The 24,988-nt window shown below is 52.6% G+C and overlaps 1 protein-coding gene across 6 annotated transcripts in view; it reads left to right on the forward strand.

Moving 5' to 3' along the window:
- Positions 1-24,335, forward strand: part of GRAMD1A (GRAM domain containing 1A) — a 41,240-nt gene extending 16,905 nt beyond the window's left edge. Inside the window, exons 1-17 of one of the 6 annotated variants that reach the window (XM_044422231.1) lie at positions 1,088-1,129; positions 2,172-2,256; positions 3,578-3,681; positions 3,776-3,871; positions 6,230-6,310; positions 6,968-7,083; positions 8,240-8,393; positions 11,034-11,229; positions 11,344-11,487; positions 11,734-11,852; positions 12,122-12,264; positions 13,307-13,410; positions 13,977-14,162; positions 14,279-14,366; positions 18,298-18,405; positions 20,538-20,661; positions 22,668-24,335. In XM_044422231.1, coding sequence (XP_044278166.1) covers positions 2,172-2,256; positions 3,578-3,681; positions 3,776-3,871; positions 6,230-6,310; positions 6,968-7,083; positions 8,240-8,393; positions 11,034-11,229; positions 11,344-11,487; positions 11,734-11,852; positions 12,122-12,264; positions 13,307-13,410; positions 13,977-14,162; positions 14,279-14,366; positions 18,298-18,405; positions 20,538-20,661; positions 22,668-22,736 — 1,917 coding nt within the window. In that variant the 5' untranslated portion in view covers positions 1,088-1,129 and the 3' untranslated portion in view covers positions 22,737-24,335. Of the gene's footprint in view, positions 1-1,087; positions 1,130-1,375; positions 1,430-2,171; positions 2,257-3,577; positions 3,682-3,775; positions 3,872-6,229; positions 6,311-6,967; positions 7,084-8,239; positions 8,394-11,033; positions 11,488-11,733; positions 11,853-12,121; positions 12,265-13,306; positions 13,411-13,976; positions 14,163-14,278; positions 14,367-18,297; positions 18,406-20,537; positions 20,662-22,667 lie in introns of those variants that run through there. The other 5 variants (XM_044422232.1, XM_044422229.1, XM_044422230.1 and 2 more) reach the window with 5 other exon arrangements.
- Positions 24,336-24,988: the final 653 nt, after the last annotated feature.

The following is a 24,988-nucleotide window of genomic DNA, read 5'->3' on the forward strand; positions in this document are numbered from 1 at the left end:
TATTAGTTGATAGGCCAACCTCAACTCAGAAAGACTTAGGTGTGTGCTTGTGAAAGACTGACCAAAGAAAAATAAACACTGTAACTCCAACTGTGCATTTTGGAGGAGCTCTACAACAGTAATTAAGGAGTTTGGAAGTGAGCGAGGGTCCTCCCAAAGTGCTTATTTTGGCACCAATAGAAAGGCGCTCCGTGCTTGTCAAGCTCCTGGGGAGGCAATGGCGGCCACCCAGCAGTGTTTCCCTGCTTTGGAGGACACGCCTGCCCATCTTGGGTAAGAACAAGCCATGGGTTTTCTACACGGGTTGTTCTGGGGGAAAAGCCACCCTTGGGAAACCGCGCTGCGTTGCGCAAACGCGACCTGCACGTGGCCCGTTGTTTTCCCCTCCCGGGCAGACTCCCCCAAGTGGGTAGGATACGGTTAACTGCAGCCTGACACCCTCCTCTCCTCTCCACCCCACCCTTTTGTTTCCTGTAAGCGACACCCAGGCGCCCTACGCCAATGGCCGGGCCGTGTAACTGGAGCCCTCCTGGCCTCTTCTCCGCCGGGCTGGGGGAAGCCGTTCCGCCCCTTCCTCTTTCCACTCCCGCCGCGGCTTCTCCCCGCTCCCCCATCGCCCCGGTCGGTTTCCTGCACCCCCCTCTCCACGAGGATCCGGCCCCTGCAAGCCACAGCGCCCCGCCGGGTGCACTTCGCAGCTCTCTCCTCCCGCAGCCTCTGCGCGCTCCCAGCCTCCTCTCTCCTGGGCTCGCTCTCTCCTTCCGCACTTTGCTGGTCTTCCTCTTCCAGCGCGGACTTGCTCCTGTCCCCACGTCTTCCTGGCCCGCTTCTGTGGCCAGCTCGGGTCTCTAGCCCCTTCCCGAGCAGCGCCTGCCCCGGCCTGCCCTTTGCCTTGCTGCGCTGGCGCACTGCCCTTCTCCTCCCCCAGCCCGGCTGCGGCCAGTCTGTTCCCGCAGACGCTGCTGGCCTGCCCCGTTCTGGGCGCCCGCCTCCCGCCCTCCCTCCCTCCCTCCCTCCTGCAAGCCCCGTGGGTGCTGCGTGGGGGCCTCTTGGGTTGGGGCTGACCGGCTCCCCCTGGTAAAACCCGGGACTGCCTGGCCGCAGCTGTCTCCGGCGGCGTCTGGACAGAGTAAGAGAAACGCCTCGCTCTTCTGCCCTCCTCCTCTGGGCTCCTCTTCCTCTTGCCTGCTGTCCTCCAGGCAGTCCCCCAGGCGTGCCCGCAGCCTAGCCCCTTCCCCGCGTGGCCCAGGGCTGCTCCTCCGCCCCAGGAGCCCCACCCGCCACAGCCCTCCCAGCCCTCTCGCCCCCTGCGCCAGCTGCCCCCAAAGCCTCATTCCGCGACAGCACAGCGGGCGTGCCTTTCCTCCGATGATGCCAGGCGCACACCCCTCCGGGCGCTTTCAGATGGCCTAGTGTCACTGGCCCGAAGGTATTCTGCAGCTCTTGTGCTTTTCCTTGCTGAGTGGATTTTCTGTGGCAAGAGCAAAAGACGGAAGAAGCCATTGTGAAACGCGGGGAGGTCATGAACGGGAGGGGCGGTTGTCTAATTTTGGTTCAGGCACAGCAACTGCCCCATAGAAGCCTTTGAAGGCACCCCAATCCTGTGTGTCACGCTTCCATCGCTTTGGGGTTCCAGCTGCCTTCCCCACTGAACAAGCCTCCCCACTGTGGCTGTCTTAGCATGGGCAGAGACAAGGTTCTAGTTCCCAATCAGTTGTGAAGCTCACTGGGATGACCTTGGGACAACTTTCAGGCCTGCCTACCTCAGAGGGTTGTTGTGAGGATGCAAAGGGGGTTCCTTGTGTGCTTTTCTGAACTGACTGAATGAAGGGGAAGACTTAAAAAGCAATGCCATAAGAAATGTAACCTCGTCATTCTGCACTTCCCTGTTGCTCAGCTAGGACAGACAACCTTCTGTAGGTGACTTGGTGCCTTCCAGATGTTTTGAACTACAGTTCCCATAATTCCCCTGACCATTGACCTTCCTGGATGCCCTGCTAGCCACATTCCTGTTTTTCTGTCCTGCACCATCTTTCGGTTCCTTGCCTGGAGAGAGAAGGTGTTATACAGGTGGTGCTCTCTGAAGCAGGGGTGCCTTGGGCAGGGGCTCTGGGGTGGGAGTCTCAGTGAGTGAAGCTCCCATCCTGAAGAGCCTGATCTGTCCTTGGCAGATGCTGAGTCCTACCTACAAGCAGCGCAATGAGGACTTCCGCAGGATCTTCAAGGGTCTGCCTGAGGCTGAACGGCTCCTTGTGGGTGAGACACAGGAAGAAGGGCAGGGTGTCTGGGGAAAACTGGACCAGGTGGGTGGGTTGGGAACCCCTGCAGTAGGGTGGCCACTTGTGCAACCCCAAAAAAGAGGAAGCACCAAAAATGAGAGAGGACATGCATCTGCATAAATGTATATATGCAGTTTTGTATTTATGCAGGTGTGTTTAGAAAGAATTTTCAGAAAGTGAGCCTGAGACCAGTATCCCTTCTCATTGCCTGGGTGCAGCTTGATGGGCCATTTCAAAGGCAGCTCTTCCTGCTTTCTGATGCTTCCTTATCTTTAAACTGGGTGCCTTTTAAGCAGAGGACAGTCCTCCGGAAGCCCTTCTAATCCTTTTAAAGGAAGACGTGCCCTTGGAACAGCATAGAAGTTGGGGGAGATTTGCAAATGGGAAGTCGAGAAATATTTCCCTGAGAACCCTGCAGAGTTTGACTTTCATCGTCCGTCCGTGTGTCCTTTATTCTTACTGAAAGGTTTTCCCTCCTTGCAGTCCCTGGGATACAAAGTTTGCTGCCCTTGACGGGAATGTCACCAGGGCAGAATTCCACTCTCCCTCCATATTCCCCATTCCACTCTAGCCTCGTGTGCCCCCCCCATCTGGCCTAGAGGGCTGAAGGGCCATCTGGAAGGGAGTGAGGGCAGGAGGAAGGCAAAAATGGTTCACTCTTTGCAGCACGACGATCCTTCTCCAGATGGCTGTCTCACTGGCAAAAGTGGGGAGCCTTAACTGCACGTTAGTTAAGGATCCAAGCCAGTGTCCTCCAAGAATGCCTGCTCCCGTATTCCAAGGTCACCGGCTGATGTCCTTCTCAGGGTGCTCCCTTCGTCAGAAGCAAAGCAGGTACCAGCCAGTGAGAGGGCCTGGGGAGACCCCCCCGCCCCCGAAGGAAAATTGACCAGGGCTCCTTTGTTATTGCTTTATTGCTCCAGACACTTTGCTTGCCCAGATGTTTAAGGATTTTGTTTTTAATGGACCTCTGTATGCTGCCACATGTTTCTTTTTTCTTTTTTCAGATGTAGCTATTTTTTAAAAGCTGAGTTTTTCTGTAATTGGAAATGTCCTTGACAGAAAAATGACATAGGTCAACATATGCATGCAATAAATGCAATGTATGCATTCGAAAATGCATACACAAAGTAAAAAAATAAGCTTGGCTAGTGTCCAGCAGTGGCGGCTTGTAGGGCCTGAAGCAACAGGCTGTACCCCCGGCACAAACCTGCTTTTCTGCCCCCCACCATGGCAACCTGTGCCCGCCACCCCGTCCTGCTTCCCCTTGCTCAGTCTGCAATGTCCCCTCTCCTCAGATTACTCCTGTGCGTTGCAGCGCGACATCTTGCTCCAAGGGCGGCTCTACCTGTCAGAGAACTGGATCTGCTTTTACAGCAATATCTTCCGCTGGGAGACCACGGTGAGCGCCCCCGCAGGGTCCCGGGCCGGGCAGAAGGCACGCGCCTGTGCTCGGCTCTTCTCCCGAGGTCACTGATCTTTCTGTCCCGCAACAGATCTCCATCCAGCTGAAGGACGTGAAATGCCTCAAGAAGGAGAAGACGGCCAAGCTGATCCCCAATGCAATTCAGATTTGCACTGAGACCGAGAAGGTGAGGTGGCGAGTCCTGTCGGGCCTGCTGCTGCACGCACATTCTAGTTTCTTTTTTAAGATAATCTCTATTTTCCTAACATGGGCAAATACATAAAAGAGAGGGTGAAACAAAGTAAACTAAAATGAATGGAGCAAGCTAAAACAAACAAAGTAAACCAAGTTACCAGGGGAATTTTAAACAAATACAACCTATACGTTCAGTCCCCCAAATCTATCGAACTTCCTGTCTTTCAACACTCGAGAATTTAACAGAAAAGGGAAGCGATGGACATCACAGGTGGGACCTTCCTGTTGCATCATTTGGCCCACTCCGCCATTGAGAGATGTCCTGCCCGTGAAGTCGGAACTCAGCGCATCCCTGGTCCAGCCCGTGCCCTGCTCCTTGTCCGCCACATGACCACTGTGGGGGCTTTTCACACCCTTAGCCACAAGCTTCCTTGCAAAGTTTCTGATGTGCAGCTGCCTCTTGGTAGCTGCTTGCCAAGACTCCTGTGCAGCTGCATGAGGAGCAAGCACTCTCTCCTGCCCTCCTTCCCTGTGCATGTGCAGAGTGTGAATATCCTCACAGCAGATCTGGTCATCACCACACCGGGGTGTTCTGTTTCCTGCTTGCCCTTGTCGCCCAGCCTGTGTTCAGCAGGGGGTGCCCCACACAGGAGCACCCCGATATGCACTGCTAATTGCTCTCTCTGTGCCAAACATACTCACTATTCGGAAAGAAGGTGAGTGTTGGGACTGAAAGAGGCAGTTGTGCTTGGCACGAGGTTCAAGGTCAGGAAGATCTGGACTCTTCCAATGGGGAGGATGGGCTCTGGGGAACTGGACTTCCAGCTATCAGGATGGGGGAAGCAGAGGGGCTGATCTTAAGGCTGTCCCCTCCAGGTGTCTGAGAACAGCAGCTGGGAGGGGTGTGGGACAGGACCTCCAGCAGCCAGCTAAGCCTTTTACAGCTTGCAACCCGGGACGTGGTGTTGTGAGGGAAGGGCTTGCTAGCTGGAGGGGTGGGGTACAGAGAAGAGGCTTGCCTGCCTTTAAAAGGGCCCTCTCAGAGGGAGGGGGGCCAAGATTGCTCAAAAGAAGGGTTCTCAGAAGTAGTTCCTAGATCGGGTCCAGTGAACTGCTCTGCACGTGCTCAGAGACTCATTATGTGGTGATTGGGCTCACTGGATGTGCTTTGGAGAATAAAGAGCTTTTGCCGAGAAACCTCTGTTGAAGGGAAAGCCTAGCTCCCGACAGTGAGCAAGCAAGCTTTGCCCTTTGCCTCTCCCACAGACCAGCGTTATTGCTTGGTTCTCCCCTCCCCCAGTTCCCATTCTCCCCACCCCAGCCTGTCTCTCGGCTAAAGTTCCTCAGTGCCTGGGCAATCTCCTCTGAGCAGAGATTCCTCTGCAGGCGGAGCGAGCGGCATTAATCTTTCCAGGTGCCTCCTCCCCCTGCTGACCTTGATCCCAGCCAGAGGTACAGCGTCCTGCAAAGGAGGAAGTATATGGAGCAGATAACAAGCAAGGGAGGCCTGGGTGTGCATGAACTCAAAGTGGTGCATGTGGAACTAGGGGTGCCTTAACAGCATTCAGTCATCCCTCTCCTACCTGGCTCTCTCTGCCTGGATCCCTGTTTTTGCATTTGGCAGATGTCTGGCTTTTACCCTTCATTAGCAGCCATTGGTCGACAGCCAGTGGGATGCAGCCATTCCCGTGTGGCTCTGGGATAACATTTCCCCCCACACCGTAGCCCCTTCAGTCATGCAGAAGCTGGTCTCCACAAGGTCCCTTTTTATTCAAAGAGGGTCTTCTGGCTTATTCTTCTTTGGGCTCAGAAACCTCCAGCCGCATGCATAGCCCAGAGCTCCTCATGTGTGACTGAAGGGGCGGTGGAGCCGTGGTTCTGGCCTCACCTCTGGCAAGGAGTAGCTCCCCATCCGTGCACTGGCACGGTGCAAAAAGACCTCCCTACCTGCATGGAGAACTATGTACTGAAGCCCGCTCACGACTGACATCCACCCTCGCAGGTGGCAGTGTTCCCAGGAACGCTTGATGCAAGCCATGTTCCCAGGAGTCATCCAGAGCATGGACTGCCTTCCAGCAAGGAGGAAAAAGAATGTGTGGAGCTCTGTTAATCAAAATCCCGCTTTTTCTGCACTGGTCTGTGTGAGCCACCAAACAGCTACATTCAGACAACACGGCGAGCCAACCTAGTTTATAAGCCGTGGGTTATTTAGTCGTGCTAACTCAGTCTTTCTATGTATCCAGGAAGTCAGAGCCCACACACAGCCTACAGGTAGACGCTGCTAATTCTAATCAGGATAAGAGTTACCGTGGAGAAAGACTCATTTGCTCTTCTCGTTTGCCATTCCCAGCATTTCTTCACATCCTTTGGTGCCCGCGACCGTTGCTTCTTGCTGATCTTCCGCCTCTGGCAGAACGCACTCCTGGAAAAGGTAGGAAAGGACACGGAGGAGATGAAGAGGAGGAGCAGACCAGGGCAGGGCATCTTGTAGCTTCAGTCCCATTCAGGTTGTGTCTGTGTTTCAGGAGGTTTCAGTAGGGTGTCTGACTTGAGACTTTTCTGTGTGTGTGAAAGAGAAGCTGGTATTGGATGTTGGATTCTAGAGTGGTGGGTGAGTTTGTGTGTACATCAGGAGTCCAGAACCTCAAAACTGGGATCTCAGTCCAGCTCTCCTGGACAGCTGTGCCATCTTTCCCAAGACCTACCCCAGCCTGTGTTCCCCAACCACTGATTGGCAGTTTCCCAGCTTTTATGGTGTTTTGCTCCCTTGCTAAAAAGGTAAAAAATGTTTCTCCCAGTGACTTAGTTACTGGCAGTTAAGAGCTTTCATCTAAACTGTGCCGGTATGTTTTGCATTTTGGCCCCTTTGCCTCCAGCCCTTCTCATCCCTTGAATGCAGCTCTTGAAAGCTGTTCTGAACTGGAATTTGACCTTTGGCCTGAAAGGAGCTCTGCACCCCGGCGTATGTGTGCCTGTGGCTCAGGATCAGCCCAGACTCTTTTCTTGTGATCTTCCTGGCTCCTCAGCTGGGGGGGCTTCATCCCTGCCTTATTCTGTTGCTGTTCTTCTCCATCCCTCCCCTCCCTAGACATTGTCTCCCCGAGAGCTCTGGCTCATTGTCCACCAATGCTACGGCTCTGAACTTGGCCTCACCAGCGAGGACGACGATTACGTCTCTCCTATTGACGAGATCAATGGCTTGGGGTGAGCACAAACTTCCCTGCAGACACCCCAATACCGTGCTGAGGCCACGCTGCAGACATAAAAGGGGCCATAGGGATGTGTGGAGGTGCATTTTACTCAGTCGGACCATGAACATTCTCGTATCCAGGACCAGGCTCAGACGAGGGTTGCTCTTCTAGTTCTGCTTCCTCAGCTCCCCCGAGTGGAGACGCTCAAGACTGAGCCATTGACCCTAGAGAAGAGATACCCAGCTAGTACCAGGTGACTGGAGGGGGCATGATGCGTCATCTCACCTTGCACCGCATTTGAAGCAAGATGTGGCAAACGTCTCTGTTGGGGTTTATTGTGCAAAGCTTGCTCATGCCGGAGGGGTTGTGCCCCATGCCCACGCAGGCCTTGTGGCCCAATGGAGCTGATTCTGTGGTGCTCCGCAGGAAGTGCGCCTCACAGGGGTGACGATCAGTGCTGGCTGAAGCGCCTCTGCCAGGACTCGCCCGGGGCAGGGGCCAAGCACCTCAGACGGTGTGGGGGCCTATTTTGATGTTCCTGCCAGTTCTTCCTGCAGGCTGCTCACTTCCCAGAATCTGCTGGCAGGGAAAAATGGTGGTTTGCCACCGAAATGTGGCAGTAAACTGCTCAGCAGGGTCAAAATGGGCAAATGCAGCTGCTTTTATCTGTAGTGGCCTGGTCCCAAGCTTTGGTGTCAGCCCACCAGTGTTTTACTGGTTTGAATTTCGGCAGCTGGGGTGACAGGGCCATCTGTTGTCCATTCTTGACCAGGGGGGCTGCTTTGTGTGCTCCACCAGCTGCTTTGCGGGGTGTTTTGCCCTGTCACAAAAGATGTAGGATCGCAACTCTTGAACCGAGGGGTCTCCTGCAGGATACACCCCTGTTCCGTGGGACAGGATGCATTCTTGGGGCTGCACCCCTCCAATTTTTCATTGCTTGCTGGTGTCCAGCAAATGTTGATGTTTCTGGTCTACCACACGTCAAGAATTCAGGGATCAGCAGTGCTGGCTCAGCCAACCCAACATCTGCAATTGCTGTTAAGTTCATTGGGGACAGGATGCACTTCTAAATTCTCCCGTAGTTTTATAGGTGCCTTACTGGACTATGGGTTCGTTCTCATCCTCTCTGCTCCTTGTCTCCACCTTCTCCTGACTCTCGGTCCCAACAGAAGCCCCAAAGAGATTGGGGACGTCATTGATCTGAGCGACTTGACCTCCCGCTGCAGCGCAGACCTCAAGCTGGACTCCAGCCCCCTTCTGGACAAGAGGGACACCAGCCAGAGCATCCACTCACTGGCCAGCAGCAGTGATGGGACCACCTCGGTGCGGACAGTGGGCTTCCTGCAAAGGGTTTCAGTTCTGTGCAGGTCACCTCCCAAATTCTGCCCACCCAGGCATATGCCAAATACCCTGCATCTGGAATAAGCAACGCAAGCTAGGTTAATTTGCATAGGCTCTTTGTTCTGCATAACTTGTCTTCTTCCCTCCCGGGAACGTGAGTAGCTGTAACCCTGTTCAGTGGTGGCAAGCACAGGAGCAGGCTGTTGAAATGGCTTGGCAAGCTCACCTTTTTGAACAACCGCTTTAGGTATTCTGAAATGAGTACAATTGAAATGCTAAGTATTTCTACTTGGTATATATACAGTATAGTATATAATACACTAATTATACACTATACTATATAATTAGTATATAACGTACTATATAACTTAGTATAGTATATTGTACACTAATTGAAATGCTAAGGATACACCACACAGAGGGAGCATTACACTTACAATCATCCACAAAAAGAGAAACAAACACATTTCTCAATAAAATATAGCGTGTCTTTAGGTTGTTTTCTGTATCTGAAAGACATACAAACCTCAAAGCCATATAAAAGTGAAAAAGAGCTAAGTGAAGGAAAGTGGGAATTTTTTTCACTGTGTAAAATGACAATGAAAAGGAGTGCAAATTAATTTATATTGATGGATTTAGCTCACTTAATAAAAGCATTTTTCTCTGGCTGCCAAAACAGACACAAATTTCGATTCAGCTTTGAAGAACTGGAGTATTATTAGATTTCTAGCCTTGCAGGATTGCTTTTTTAGCAGCCAAAAAAAAGCCTAAAAGCTGTCTGTTTCTATAATTGTTGTGGTTACACAAGCTCTATGAACTTGGGAAATGTCCAAGAGTAACATCTCTTTCTAAACACTTTCTGCTAAAATGGCTTTATGACTCTGGGTTCTGACAATGTGCAAACAAGAGGTTGTTTGGGAAAATTCCCGATTAAAATGCAACCCTAAATATATCTCCTTAAAGGCAAGTCCCATTGAGCTCAAGGGCGCTTTCTCCCAGTTAAGCAGGTGTAGGAGTTCAGCCTTACACTGCACCAATACGTAGTCTTTCCCCTGCATAGGAACTGAATAGAGGATCCCCAAGAACTTCCAGGGTTCTGTGGGTGAAGCCATGGGAGTTTATCTGGAGGAAGACGGATGCATGATCGCAGTGTAAATGTGCGTTAAGCATTTTTGAGAATATGGCTGCAGTGTTACCAGGTGTTTTTCAGCTATCTTAGTCTATTTTGCCGTCAAGATATGTCTTAAAGATAACCGAAGTGTTGTTTCACGGACTGCAGTCCACTTTAGCAGATGCCACAGCAAATATGCTCTGTCTTTTTAGCAGTCCAGATATGTGTGTGCGTGTTTAAAAGAGCAAAAGAAAAAAGAATATCTGGATTCCATTTATTTATTGGGTGGAATGTGACCTGCAGCAGAAGTTCGTAGTGAGCAGTGCTCCAGATCCAGGTTTTAGCCAGCATTCCCCATTCCAGGAAATTTCACTCCTCTGCTCTTCCCCTGTTGCTGCTGCTGCTTCTTTCCCCTTCTTCCCCGTCGCAAGTGTCAGCCCGCATGCTGTGGCAACCAGCATGCCGGGCTGTTTGGTTCCTGCCTTCTAAGTGTTTTTGACATTTTTAATTGTACCGCTAACCCTGGAGCTTCCCCACGCTTGTAGATACCTCCCTCTTGTGTGTGGCCGGTGCTATTTTGGGTACATAAAGACGGGTACACAGAAGAAAAGTTCACTGTTAGAATATAGGATCACACAGGCCATGTTGGGTTTACACTTGTACAAAAGCCTAACCTTTGGGAGTACTAGTGGCCCTGTAGATGTTGTGGCTACAACACTCGTGATCCCTCAGGATTGGCTAAGCTGGCTCAGCTGACAGTTTTACATCTGGGGGGCCACAAGTTGCCCACACATGGAGTACAGGAAGGGAGGAGGAATCCAGGGGGAGAGGCGGAGGGGATCCAGACTGGGAAGAGAAGGATGAGCCTTAGAAATGTTCACAGAAAGAGGGTGGAATTGCCAATCAAGCAACAGTGGTAGGAAAGGAAGCTGAGGGATAAGAAAAGAGAGCTCAGTAAATAAAATATACCACATTCAATTGCATGTTATTTGTCAGATTCCATTTTCTACTGTTACCTATCAAAATACTCAATATGATAATCCACATTCAAGGGTTGAGCATAGGATGAGTGTGGGTTGTTGTTGAGCTGTGGTTTATTGTTTTGTCTGAACCCAGCTGTGCTAACAAACCATGGTTTGTTGTTAACTATGAAAAACCCACATATTGCAACTGAACAACAAACCATGGGCTCTTTCCTGGGATTTTCATGATGAATAAACCATGGTTTGCTAGCACAACTGGGTTCAGACAGAACAGTAACCCACAGTTCAACAATAACACATGGTTCAAGGGCAACCCATACTTGCTACATTGTCTGAACCTAGTCATGTCAAATGCTGGCTGCTATATTTTTAGATGCTTGGAGGCTGACGCTGGCTTTCCGGGGCTCATCAGAAGTTCTCCTGCCTAGATAATAGCTGGGAGAATATGTGCCATCCCAGTCTGCTGATGGGGGCAAACTCTGCTCAGCTGAAAGGTGAGGCTAATGCTGTCTGTTCACTTCGCTCCAGCTGGCAGAGGACCCAGACGAGAACACGGACAGCCAAGTGGATGCCTCGTCCAGCCACACCGTGACTTCAGCGGCTGAGCCTCCCCAGGACGATTTGTCGCATGGGACACCCATCTCCCCCCTGGAGGGGGAGCCCCTGCCCAGCGAGGAGCTGCCCACGGACATGAGCAATTCCTCCTCCTCCACACAGGATGAAGGTGAGGGTGGCCCCCGTCACGCTCCAAGCATCAGGCCGCCTCCCTCCCACGGCTTGGGCTCGAACCCGGGCGAGGTGCTCCGCACTCACCCGCCGTTCCGCTTCTCTCCTCCAGCTGAAGTGGACGCCTTCTTTTCGGACTTGCCAGGGCGGTTGCTCATTAACGCCGTCTATCACGTCGGGGCCGAGAAGCTGCAGCAGATGCTTTTCAGTGACTCTCAGTTCATACACGGCTTTTTGGACCAGCGGAAGTTCACAGGTAAGGGAGATGCCCACAGCCACCTCTGAGATTCAGGAAGAGTTCAGGCCAGCGTTTGTGTTGCAAAATGTGGAGATGCTGCTGATCCCCATCAGCTTGTGCCGCTTTGACCAAAACCTGCCTTGCATCCCACACATAGTTTCCCCCTGCAAACTCATTGTGATTTTTTTTTTTTTTGTAAGCATGTTAAGTGCAATTGCCAAAGGGGTTCTCACACCATCCCCTTTTCTTCTCCCCTTACCCCAGATGTCACTCTGACTTCATGGACTGGAGACAACAAGTGCCACCAAAGCCGGGTCATCTCTTACACCATCCCCATTAACAACCCGCTGGGCCCCAAGGTGGCAAGCGTTGTAGAGACGCAGGTGTGTTGAGGGCAGAATCTCAGCATCGGACATAGGGGTGGGAGAGGCCAGCGCCATTCGGGAGCGAGCCGGCTGGCCTTTCAGCACCCGCTCTCCTCGGAACTGTTGACCAAGTGATCCGATGGGCCTAAGAAGAGGAAATACTTGCAGGTGGCTTTGGGCAGCTGCGGGCGGTGATGACGCGTGGCGCTGGTCCTGTGCTTTAGTGCATAACTCCTCTCCTCTCCTCTCCCCTCCCTTCCACTCTCCTCTCCCTGCCTGATGGGCAGACGCTTTTCCGGGCCAGCTCCAAGAGCGGGGGCTGCGTGGTGGACTCCGAGGTGATCACGCAGGGCATCCCCTACCAGGACTACTTCTACACGGCACATCGGTACTGCATCACAGCACTGGCCAAGAGCAAGGCCCGGCTCAGGTACCGGCTGTTGCATCCCCACCTTGGCCCAGAAATGGGGAGGGGAGAGGGGGCTGGGGGCATTGCGCACTTGCCTCTTGGGCAAAGCCCTGTTTGTCTCCTGCAGCAAAACCTGCCAGGAGTCCTGTGAAGTCTTACAAATCGGCCTTGTTTTGCCTCCCGCACTGCTGGGGGCGGGGGCTGGCCGAGGCAGCGTCCCCCCTCTTGCAGCTCAGTGAGCAGCCTTCGGAGGGCACCGCGGCTGCTTCTAGCCACAGAGCGTGGCTTCCCCTCTTTCTCTGCCGCAGGCCCCCTGCCACAGTCTGCTGCTCACTGGAGCAGGAAGAGGCCTTTCAGTGGGGTGCGTTTCACTCCAAGGCATGTGCCAAGAGCAGGAGCTGCTGGCTGAGGCATCAACGCAGCTTTCTGGCCTGGCTCCCCTGCAGAGATTTGGGCATGTCAAGCCCAGCTGTTGGCCATGTGGCTGGGGCTGAAGGGAGCTGTAGCTGAGAATCTCAAGGGAGCCAGGTGGGAAGGCTGGGGGAAGGCCTCATGCACGGCTGGGGAGCTAGAAGACATCGTGGCCAAAGGAGCATCCCCAGCTCCTACACGTGCAGTGCAGTGGCAAAGTGGTTTTGCAGGAAGCAGTTGTGTTACAACGGGGAGCAGGGAGAGAGCCAAACCGACCTAACAAGCCACAAACCTTCCCCTTCGTACAGGTTGGCACTTTGTATCCTACACCTGTTCTGTACATTTTTATTGTGCCCACCTGTCTTAGTCTGACCCTGAGCAACTGTTGCATCTCGAGGGAGAACCCTGAAGGTCAGAGCAGCATCTCCGCTCTTGTAGCTCTGGAGGAAATGGCAGGGGGCGGCATCGATACGCAGCAGGCAGAATAAGCTCTGGGGGACTCATGAAGTTCTGGGCCGAGCATATGAAGAAACCCCCTGTCCCCCCACCCCTTCAGGCAACGGGCTTCCTCTGAGGGCACTTCCCCGGTATCCTCTGGGAGGGCACAGAGAGTCTTGGCCTGACCTGCCCGGACAACCTGTCCTTGTTGCAGAGTCTCCTCTGAAATCCGGTACCGGAAGCAGCCGTGGAACTTGGTGAAGGCGCTCATCGAAAAAAATGCTTGGAGTGGTGTGGAAGACTATTTCCAGCACTTGGGTAGGTGAAGGTGGGGCAGATCCACTGTGCCGCTCCCTGACCTGGAGCAGTGGGAGCCACAGGCTGCCCCCATGAAAAGGACTCTGGGATGACCTTTAGCAGTGCTTTTGAAGTATTGGTCTGTCCAAATACAGGGGGTGGGGTGGGTTTGGAGGAGGAGGAAAGGAGCATATACAGCAGCAGTGGGGAAACCTTTTCAGCCCCATGCCCAGATTCCATTTTGGGGGGCTCCTGGGACTGCATTCCAGGAGTGGGCAGATTCCAAGGCACAGAGGGCAAGGCGGGGGCCAGCCTTCCAAAAATGCAAGACCATTTCAGCTTGGAGCTTCGACTGCCAGTAACTCAACCTTAGGGGAGGCATGTTGCCTTCTAAACTGGAGGTGGGTATGGAACCGCACACAAACCAGGAAGCTGCCAAGCGGTCAGTGGTCCAGGGAAAGGGCGCTGCCCTTTGGAGAGATGGATCTGCCCCTGGGCCTGCGGGTCTGCACCCCTCCAATGCGTTGAGAGCGCCACCTCCACCCCACCCGCGGCCGGGCCCCACAGCTCCCCCTTGGCTCTTGCAGAACTGGCCCTGGGGCAGGCAGAGAAGGCCCTGCTGGAAGAGAGCTGCCACAGCAAGGAGCCGCGGGGGCTCCTGTCCGGGCTGCGGCGCAGAAAGCGCACCCTGAGCTGGAGAGCACCCCACGCGGAGCCCCCGATCCCCACGTTAGCGGACGGCGAGGGCTCCACCCGCACCCTTCGGCCCTCAGGTACGCCTCCTCCGGGGAAGGGGCAAGCCGCGGGTTCGTGTGGGAGGGCAGCCCCTCTGGTGGACGGGGAAGGTCCTTCCCGCAGCCCCTGACCGCTGGCGCCTCCTGTCTTGCAGGGAGCCTGACCTCACGGCTTTCGGAGCAGCTGTCGGAGCCAGCACAGGGCCCGGCCGTCTCCACCGTGATCCTCGTCATAAGCCTGGTGTAAGGACGCTGGGGACGGTGGGGGCGGGGGCTGGAGGTGATCCAGAGCCCGCTGGGAGTCGCTCTGTGCAGGCCTGCGCGGGCTTCCCCGGGGGGAATCGCTCTGCGTCTGATCGCCTCCACTTGCGCTGGAGGAGGCACACGTGGGCTTGCAACCGAAGGGAGGGCTTGGGGGTCCAAGGAAGGGCCAGTGCACTGAAGAACTGTGGGACACGGCGGGGCGCTGATCCTGGCTGCCCTCGCACGAGCAGCAGTGCTGCCATCTGTGGGGCAGAAGTGCAGTGCCCACTCTCTAGGGTGAGTAGGGGGACCCCCAAATCCAGTGGGGCTGGCTGGAAGTAACGTAGGTTGCCATCTAAAAATAAGCCCCCCAAAACTGGCGTCTAAAATTGACCATCTGCCTCCCTGCATTTGGAAGGAAAGACACACCAAGGGCCAAACTGCACCATCTATTAAAGGCGTAGCTGCCGTTGGGAAGATGGCTGGCACGCTTGCTTTTCGTCAGCCCACGTCATCCTGCGCAGGACCATGTCTGGATGCTGCACCCCCGTGCGTTTTCCCACCCTTTGCCGCACACCACTGGCTGCAGCTAGCGGGGGATACATACCTGTGGGGGAACCCTGAAATGTGACAGCCGAGCATGGCCATGCTTTTATTGGAGGAGGGGAGTGAGAGACCAAAGCATGCCGTTGCCATCTGGAAACATACTGTCGTCACACTGTTGCTCAGCATGTATTCTATCTAGCACATCTGGCCTGATGCAGTGTAGCAGGTACTGCTTTGCCTGGCAGTTCCTCCCGTGTGCCATGAAACGCGGGCTGGGAAGAGAACCGGTATTGTGATGGAGCACGTGGGAGATTCCACTTGAATGTCATGGGAGAGGAGGGTCTCTTTCCTAGACCCTGGGTAGCTGCTAGCAGTCCTCCTAAACAGTACTGGGGCTAGATTGGGATGGGCAACTTGTAGCCCTCCAGATGTTCTGGCCCACAATTCTCAGTGCGCCCCACCATTGGCTGTGCTGGCCGGGACTGATAGGAATTGTGGACCGAAACAGGGAAGGCCCTGCTTGCCGCACCCCTGGGCCAGGTGGACAAATCGCCCGTGTTCTTCGTGGCCGTCGATGGCTACAGGCCATGACTATTGTATCTCGCTCTCCGCGCTGAATACTAGTTGCTGTGGAACTTGAACGGAACTTGTGCTTGTGTCCACTTAGAGGCTCCTTACTGGGGGTTGCTGGTTGACCACTGGATGCTAGACTGGAGCAGCCTGGAGTCTGATCCAGCAGGCCCTTCTCATGTCCCCAAGGCCACTTCTGTCACTTCCTTCGCTTCCTTATGTCAGGCGGCAGTCAAGACCACAGAGGGGCAGAGGCAGCAACCAGGTTTACTTTAAAAGCAGAGAAAAGATTGTGGAGGGAGCCATTTTGGACAGGATCCCCTGCTTCGTTTGTGGGGTGGGGGGGAGGGTGGAACTATGACCAAAGCTTCACGCCTCTCTTTCTTTCCTTCTCCTGCTTCTGCCTCCGCACAGGATCTGTGTGAGGTATTGTATGCCATTTGTCACCCGCTGCCGACCTGGGCACCCTTGGGACCTCTGCCCTGCCCTGACCCCATTCTGTGCTGCTCCTGTCATTGGCTCAGATGCCTCCCTCCCTGCCTTGGTCACCTGCAGAACACATCCCCTCCCCCTCCCCTTCCTTCTCAACCAGTTACAAGCAGCTTATTAACCCAGTTTTAGTCTGGCTTGCTTTGCCGTCATGGTCTTTGCCATCCCAAGCATCTCCTCTCCCCCTTAGCCTATTGCTGATTTTCTGCCCCTGCTGCCCTCCACTTCCCCTCTTCCCCTTACTCTGCTCGCAATTCCCCTTAATGGTTGTCCTGTGTTCAAAAGCTGTGACAAGCACTGCAGTAAGAGAAAAACAAGCAAGAAAGTGCAACTCTCTTGCAGCCGGGTAGCTGGAATCCTTTATCCTGGCAGATTTTTAAACGTAAAAATTCTGCGTACGATTTCCTTTCCTTTCTGCTTCATTGAATCTACCATTTGGAGTCAGGGCGAGCGACAAATTGCTAGACGGAGTGCTAAAGTCCATTCTTCATGGGCCGGCTCACTCTGCCCCAATCTGCCCTTGTCCCTGTAGCTTTTGATGTTTCTCCCATCTCTGTCTGCAGTGCTCACAGTGTGAGCTGTTAGGGCTCGAAGCTTCCAGAAAGAAAGGCAGACAGAGTAACAAATGCCATATAAGTGCAAAGGTGTGGACCATGCAGAACTCAGCTCAGGTTAAATATAGCTGTCCTTTAGGTCTGGTCAGGTTCACGCATTGCATTTGCGATGCGACCCATGCCTTTTTGGCCTCTCGACAGTGGCACGGGGATACATTTGTGGCCACTAGAGCTGGGGGCCTGACTGTGCTCCCAGTCTTCTGGGGCATCCTTATTCCTGTGTTTATTCTTTTGAGATAATGTTCTCTGATGAACAGCTTGTGCCTGATAGTTCTCAGGAAGAGGTCAGATGTTTGCTTCATCCAGTCAGAGGAGTCTGCCCTAACTGGGCGGAGGGGAATCATACCTTGTCCTTTTAATGTGAGGTGTGTATATGTGTGCACAGAAGCTGAAAATTTTGGTGCTTTCCCAGGGCAGGATAGGACAGTGACACCACACAGCTGGGATCCAGGATTTCTGCCTGGGAAACATAGAAACAGAGCGAGTCAGAAGGGGCCTCCCCGGCCATCTAGTCTGACCTCCAGCACCAGCCGGCTCCGCTCACGACATGCCCACCATGTGGACGTCCAGTCTACCCTTGAACACCCTCACCGACGGGGCCTCAGCGACCTCCCGTGGAAGCCCATTCCACACCCTCGGGGTCCTGGCTGTCAGGAAGCGCTTCCTGGCTGCTGAGCATGCTGGGGAGGAGCCATAGCTTGGCCTGCAGAAGGCCACAGGGTCCATCCCCAGCACTTCCACAGAGAAGGACCAAGTAGCAGGTGATGGGAAAGAAGCCCTGCCTGAGAACTTGGAGAACTGCTGCTGGGTGATGCAGGCCTGCGCTCCCCAACCTGGTGCCCTCCAGATATGTTGGATTGCAACTTCCAGCATGCTGGCTGGGGCTGATGGAGACTGCTGTCGCTCCCTCCCCCCCCCTTCCTCCCCCTCTCCCTCCTTTTCTAATTATGGGTTGTTTAGGAAGTATCAAGCTTCCCTGACTTGCTGGATTGAAGGGGGGAGTTCCCAAGCCTTCTAACATGGGTCATAACCTTGTGCTATCCAGTCATTTGGTGGGACAATAAGATATCTTACAGCTGAACTCATAAAGAAAGAGATTTTACTGAAATCCAGTATAAGATAACAAAAAGGGGTTGTGGTTTGCTGGAAAATCAAACTCTGCTTTTGTAGGCAGCTGTAACCTACCCTTTGGAATGAAGGGAAAGAATGGCAACCCATAAATAATCCCCAAGTTTATTTTTTTTTTAATGTGGGTCCAGTAAAAAGTCCCAATGACTGCAGGCAAGATTCTCCTTGCATGAGGGAATCAAGGTAGCTCATTCATTTTAAAAGTATTAACCTTCTCTCATAAGCTCGGCATCAAGGGAGAGATTTTTCTAGGTTTGACATAACAGAAGAGCCAAACTTACTTTCTCTGGTTCTGAAATCTCTTTGGAGATTGTCAGCCTGAGGTGTGCCACTGGCTCCGACACCACGTAAATTGCTGCTTGGACATCTCTTTTGAGAAACCCATCTGTAATAGCCTTCAGTTCTGATTTTGCCCGATTTGCAGCATGCCCAGAAACTGACGGACTAGCTAGCTTTCTGCGTAGAAGGCTTGTTTTTAAAATATCAAGGGGACTTGGAAGGATGAGCTCTGCTGCCTCAGCCTGAAGTGGTACAAACCCAAATGGCTGCTTGACTTTCCAAACACTTTCTGCCTCTCTCTCCAGCCTGGTGGTTCTAGTCATCCTCAACATGATGCTGTTTTACCGGCTCTGGTCTCTGGAGCACACAGCCCGAACCTTCGAATCTTGGCAGGCATATGCCCTCTCCAACGGGTGAGAAACTGGACAGAGTGAACCTGTGATCGGTCCTCTCTTACCTTTGAAATTAGAAACATGAATTTTGTGGTGCCTACATTAAACTCATTGGAAGCACCCGGTCTGAAAGGGGTTGGGTGGGAGAGCAGGGTTGCTTGGAGGGCTGAGTTACAGTGCATGTCTACTCAATCCCCTGCAAGTCATTTGGAGTTACACCCAGGTAAGTCCCTACAGAACTGCAGCCTTGATGGCTCTCCCTCTGCGTGAGTGTGTACATATTCATGACATCAGAGACGCAAGTAATGGACGGCATACAAAGTTTATAAATAAATCAATGAATGTATGCACATTTTGATTCATTTGTTCATTTATGTCCTGCCTTGAAAGATAACATTTGTTCCGAGATGGGTGAAAGTAGATGTAGAGATATGAAGGCCCAGAAAAAATGGGGAACAGCAAAAACAAAACAAAAAAGAAAAGAGAGAGAAATACCATTTACACCATGCGTTTGGACAGGTCTTTTTTCTGCCTAAACCTGAGTAGGATCATGCCTTTTACTTTATTTAAACTTGTTGTTAAAGCTGCCGTGGGAACCTGTCCAGAAGCATGGGATACATTTTAAAAATAAAAACAAGCAAACATTTTTAGTATTTTTCAGATGTGTCCAGAAAAGAGCTGCACTTTGTTCCAGCCCTCTAAGTTGGCAAAGCCAGATTTGTCCCTGTCTGAAATTAAAGTGCCACAATAACTGGAACATACATTTTAAAATGAATTTCTTATTTTATTTATACACTGTTAGCAAGGTTAATAAGCGATTTAATAAGCTGTGGGGACTGAAAGTCATTTCTGGCACCACTTCTGGGGACACACTCCATAAAGTGAGCTCTTGAATGAGCGGACTTTGGCTTCTCCTGGAAGCCCAGGCCATTTATGTATTCATTTTTATTGATTTATTTTTCTAAAATTTATAAACTGCTCATCTGCAAGGGATCCAAGGGCAGTGTATACAATATTAACAACAAACAAACCCCAAATAAAAAACATACAATTATATATAGAAAGACACATTAAAGCAGCAACTCTTCAACCTGCAAGCAAAACAAAAACAAAACAATAAATTCAGTTCAAAAATAAATGCAGAATGGTAGCTCTCAAACATGTTAAAATCCTTGGGCAAAAAGAAATGCTTCGATTTGGCAGTGAAGAGTAAACAAAACCAGTGCCAATCTTACCTTCTTGAAAAGAGTTCCTAAATCAAGGTGCCACCATCAAAAAAGTCATTTCTTTTGTAAAGGAAGGTATATTACTTCCATGGATAGTAAAGGTCTTCCGAAGATCTTAGTGCCTGGGCAGGATAGTTTGAGAGAAGGTGGTCCTTTCAGGTATTTGGCTCCCAGGTTGTTAAGATGCTAAAGGTGATAACCAGCACTTTAAATTGGGCTCAGTAGTGAACAGGAAGCTGCTGTAACTCCTTAAAATATGATGTGATGTGTCTCCTTTAAGATGAAGCAGTCAACAGTTTGGTTGCTGAATCTTGCACAAAGTGTACCTCCGGGACAGTTTTCCAGAGCAGACCTGTGTATAATGCATTACGGGAGTCTAGTCAGATATTCCCAGAGCGCGAATGACATTGTCATACTTGAGAGAGAGAGAGAAGTCAGGATAGAGATGGCAAGGAAGGGTTGTGAAATGCGGAATTTCCTGAAGGTACCCATTCTAGCCCTTTTCTGTTGCAGTGCCCCCAACTCTGAAATCCTCCCCACAAAGCACCTTGTTTAGCCCCTTTCTGCAGTCACTAAAGCAGTCAGCTTTGGGATGCTGTAGCCGTTTTATCTGCTATAATTTTTGAGTTCTGTTTATCTGCTCCTGTTGTTTTTAGCTGATGGCTTTATCCAATTGATCTATTTGTACTGTTTTAATATTTCCTGCTGTTGTTCCTGTGTGTACTTTAGTTTTGGGAGGGATTTTTGTTGGCTTTTGTAAACTGCCTTGGGAAGAGAATTTATCTTGAAAGGTGGCTTTAAAATCTGTGAAATCAAGAAATGGTGAAGTTGGCTGGTAGCTGCTCGGGGAACACGGGGTGGAGACGAGGGAGCGATAGGAAACAGTTCCTGCCTGCTTGCGCTCAAAGTGCTCTTCCTTCTCCCTAGCAGAAAGCTTCCACAGACAGCGTCTGAATGGGCTGAGATCCTGGAACTGCAGAAACGGTTCCACAGTGTGGAGGTGCAGAAGTGGAAACAGATTCTCAAGGCTTCAGTGGAGCTTCTAGATGAGGTGATTCCTGCAGTTCGGGGCAGTTGCAAGGGTCACCTGCCAAAGTGAATGCAAACCGGCGCAGAGAATGCAGACGTGGAGTGGTGCAGTGGAACCAGGGTTCAGTGGTGAATGGGGATGTGGTGCCAGCACTTCTTTTATTGGCAGGAACCTGACATCCCGACCCTGACCCTAGGACTGCCCTCCCAATTTCCTGTTCCCTCTGAGCTCACCTGCAATTCCCACAGTAGCTGAAGGGAAATGGTTGCAGGAATTGTTCCCCAGGCAAAATATCTGGGGGCAGCTTGGGGACCCAGGGAAATGTGTTCAATCTCCCCCATCCCATGCCAGTGGGATGGCACTGGTGGGTGGGGTGGGGGTCCGTGTTCTTCTGAGCTTACTCCCTGTGGTCCCCGGGAGAATGTGCCTCCCACGCTCCGTGCCTCCTGCAGGAAACAACTCTGGGATGCTTGCTGTACGTTAGCCTCTCAAGCCCATGCAGGGTGTGGGTAGGCAGTGCACAATGGGCAATGGGAACAGGCGGTACCTGCGAGTGCCACCTCCCCAGGCCCCAAGCGGCGAAGCTTATGGCGACCGCGTGTAAGAACTGTGGACAGTGTGCGGGTGGCCGTCATTGGCGCATGCCAAGAGCTTCATAGCCAGAGTGGCACAGAGATCGCCACATGCCTGTTCTGCCTAGGACCAAACGAGATTTGCTTTCTGGGTTTGGTCCACATGACAAAACAGGGAGGGTTGAGCAAACCCTACAAGCCACGGTTGGTCAGGGTGGTCTATAAGCCACACTGGCGCCCCTCTGACAGCACCATCCCAGGTCTGGACAGCATGCTAAGCCACTGTGGCTTTGAAGCATGGTAGCTTACAGTGTCATGTGAACCCAGCCAGTGTCTCACAGAGCAGAAGATGAGCCGATAGAAATCACCTATATGTTCTCAGTTCCGGGAGGGGCATGGGTTTCCCCACAGGGTATGAAGCCAAGGCTGCATGTATCCTGTATAAAAAAATTGCACCAAAGTGACCTAATCTGGGGGCAACGCATAGTCATGGACTGTAGAACCTATTGATCAGCAGTCGCTTTTCGTTTTCCTTTTCGCAAAGCGCGTATCCCAGTTCTGCTAGTTTTGGGCCTGTGTGATGCAGGGAAGGAGAGCTTTGCCCCTCAGTCCCATGCTATTCCCCTTGCCCAAATTTCAGCTGACATTGACCCCAGATTTTTGCACTCATCCTTATAATTTTCAGGGCTAGCTAAAGATTTCTTTTTCAGGATGGAAAGGAAAGGCTGCCAGGTCCTGGTATGCAGCATGCAGGTCCTCCTTTGTGCTGGTGTGGGCTCAGCATAGGACCAAACGAGATGTGACCCAGCGCATCGTGCATAGGATCACCTGAGGGGGTTGCTCTCTCCCTTTTAAAGAACAAGCAAACAAGCAAGCAAACACCCCAAACCTGAACAGATATGGGGCAAGGGGGAGGAAAGATTTGGCTTGCCTTTACTGGTCCTTGCCTTCACCACACCACCAGAATGTCCCACAATGGGAAAAATATCATTCATATCACTCTAGAGTTGTAAGTAGATCAAACTTACCATGTTCTCAGGCAAAATTTGACCTTTTTACCTCTCCATAGCCGCTTCTAAATGTCAAAAAGGTGAAATTTAGCTTGATAACAAGTGCAATGTGGCTTCCCACTTGCTAGAGGTGCTCAGTGGCACTCAGCCAGCTTGCTTTTCAGCACCACTTGGAGTTTGCAGTGTCCTGCAGAATTCACACGGGCGCAGAGGAATCTGGGGGAGGGGCGCTGGACCTGAGCCACTACAGTTGTCCTCCGCTGTCCTAAGCCTTCTCCTCTGAGGTCACCTGTCCCCACTGAAATCTTTCTCGTTGTGGCTGTGGGGACATGTGTCAGCACTGCAGCCTAGCAAACCCCACCCGGCCCTTCTAGTGCCCCCTCCAGGCCTGCCTGCTGGTTACAACACCTGCCTTGGTGCAATAACACTGGCCTTTTTCCCCCAGATGAAGATTTCCCTGGAGAAGCTGCACCAGGGCATCACCGTGGCCGAGCCCTCCTTGGAGCCCGAGTGACCCTCCCGCACTGCCCCCTTGAGGATGGCGCTGGGCCTCGGGAGAAGATTCCCAACCCATCTCCGAATCTGCTGCTGGATCGGTGGCACCCAGACTGCCTGGGTGTGTTTGTGAGGGCGGGATGGGCCAGACACCGCCACACACCTTGCCAGATTGTCACCTGGACCTTACTTTCAAGAGTGCCACGAACCGCGATGAATGCCTCCCTCCCCACTTCCTGCTTTGGGGTTCCTTTGACCTGAAGCACCTTCCTTCTGCCTCTGCCTCTCTCTCTTTCTCTCTCTGAGGGTCCTTGCAGTGACTTCAGTTTATCCCTTCCCCATTTAAGTGCTATTTATATTCCCCAAAGGACCCCAGAGAGCCTTCCACTTCTAGTGCCCCGACACCCTCTTTTCTTTCCGACTGCTGTCTGGGGGAGGGCAGGCTCGCTCTTTTAAAGTTTTGTTGGGGGGAGGGGATTTAGAGGCTGGACTCTCTAACCAGCAATTGTTGGTGGGGTGGGGTGGGGTGGGGGGGTTGGTGTAAAAGGCGGGCTCTTTCTTTGCAGCCGCTGTTTTGGGGGAGATTTAGAGATGGACTCCGGAGCCCGTCCCAGCATTGAGCTTTCTCCCAACAGCTGAGGCACTGATGTCCATTTTCCTCCCTCTTGGAGGACAGCCAAGATCCCGGATTGCCTTTCCCCTCACTGATGTGCCGGCAGTTGGGAGAAGGGAAACCCGCGTCCCCCCAGTGCGCGTCTTCCCAGGCTTCCCCTCCGTGCGCCCTGTCCGCTTCCTTGGGAGGGCCTGGTCGCTTTGTTAAAGGGATACCCTGAAGACAAAATGGGGGAAAATTACACATGGCCGAATGCCAGAGACCACGACTGAAGTGCTTCTCGCAGGAGTTGGCACAGGGCATGGTCAAAGAAGGGATTTAGCTGGCGGGGGCAGGGGGGCTGTCTCCAGCACGCTGCACCCACAAGCTGCTCTGGTGAGGCTGGTCCCGGCACTTCCGTAGGGGGTGGGAGTGGGGCAGTGGTGGCACTGAACCCAGCTCTCCCCCAAGGGGGCTGTGCTTATCATGGGACCTGCTGTGCCCCTTGTCCTGGTTGCGCACAAATAGCTGGGCGGAGCTTTTGGGGAAGGGGAGGTCTGCCGAGACCTCCAGGCACAGCACGGTGGATCAGCGTCTTGGCAGATCTTCTTGCTCCCATTCCAGGAGATCCCTGCATTAATTCCGAACGGCCTGGTCCTTCCTAGGCCTGTTCCCCAGGCAACAGATGGCCTCGTCTTCCTGACGCAGAGCTGTCCTGTCACTTTAAAGTGAGGTTTCACTGCCAGTCGGGGCCCAGGTGCCCCCCAGATACTGCCTGAGGGGGTTGAAATCTGCCCCCTCCTGGGGAGGGGTGTGTGTCTGCCAGTCCACTGTTCTCTGTCCCCGAGAGCTCTGGAGGCCCAGGTTTCTGACCCCCCTTCCCCCCTCCCTGCATCAAGTTTTTGGGCTGTGGGGGCGGGGGGGGGCATCCTTCCAGTTTTGTAGCTGTGTTCAGTGTTAACGATCCTGTGTCAGAGGTGCTGGGGCTTATTTATTAAGGAGCAGAATAAAGACTCTGGATCGGAACTGGTGGTGTGCTCATTCTGGAAAAATTACAGACACACAACCCCCCCCCCCCTGAAGGTACTTTTGTCTTGGATCTCCACTGCTCCTATACCATGTCCCATATGGTATCATTACCTCCATGTTTGAGCATATACAGAGTGCCTTTGACAGGAATACTGGGGAACTCCAGCCTTCCTGATCTTGGAAGGATCCTCGAAGGAGTAGGGCTTTCATAAAGGTCTGAGTTTTGGTTCCTCGCTGGGTGTGGGGGGATTAAGTTCTGGTGCTGGCAGCATTCTCAAAATACGGTCCATAAGAATGTTGGAAGCTTTCGAAGGTTCCTTGTGGAGGCCATTCCACACCAGTGCTGATCTCTGCTATGGTGGTACAGAAAACCCATCGAACAAGCTGCTGTTGCTTTGTGTGGCTTCTCAAGACAAAGCTTACCATGATGAAATACCATCACTGGGTTCAGACAACACAACAGACCAATAGTGGGAAAAACCACTATGGCTTGTAGTGTCTGAACCCAAACATGGTAGACAAGCCCTCAGTCTATCCAGCCCAGTGCTGGTGCGAATGATGCTGCATTGGCTGTCCTGGAGATGCTGGGACTGAATCTGAGACCTGCTTGCAAAGCAGGGGCTCTACCCGAGGTACCGATGCCCCCCAGG

Source organism: Varanus komodoensis, unplaced genomic scaffold, assembly GCF_004798865.1.
Source record: "Varanus komodoensis strain SLA01 unplaced genomic scaffold, ASM479886v1 scaffold122, whole genome shotgun sequence".
NCBI classification, from domain to species: Eukaryota; Metazoa; Chordata; class Lepidosauria; order Squamata; family Varanidae; genus Varanus; species Varanus komodoensis.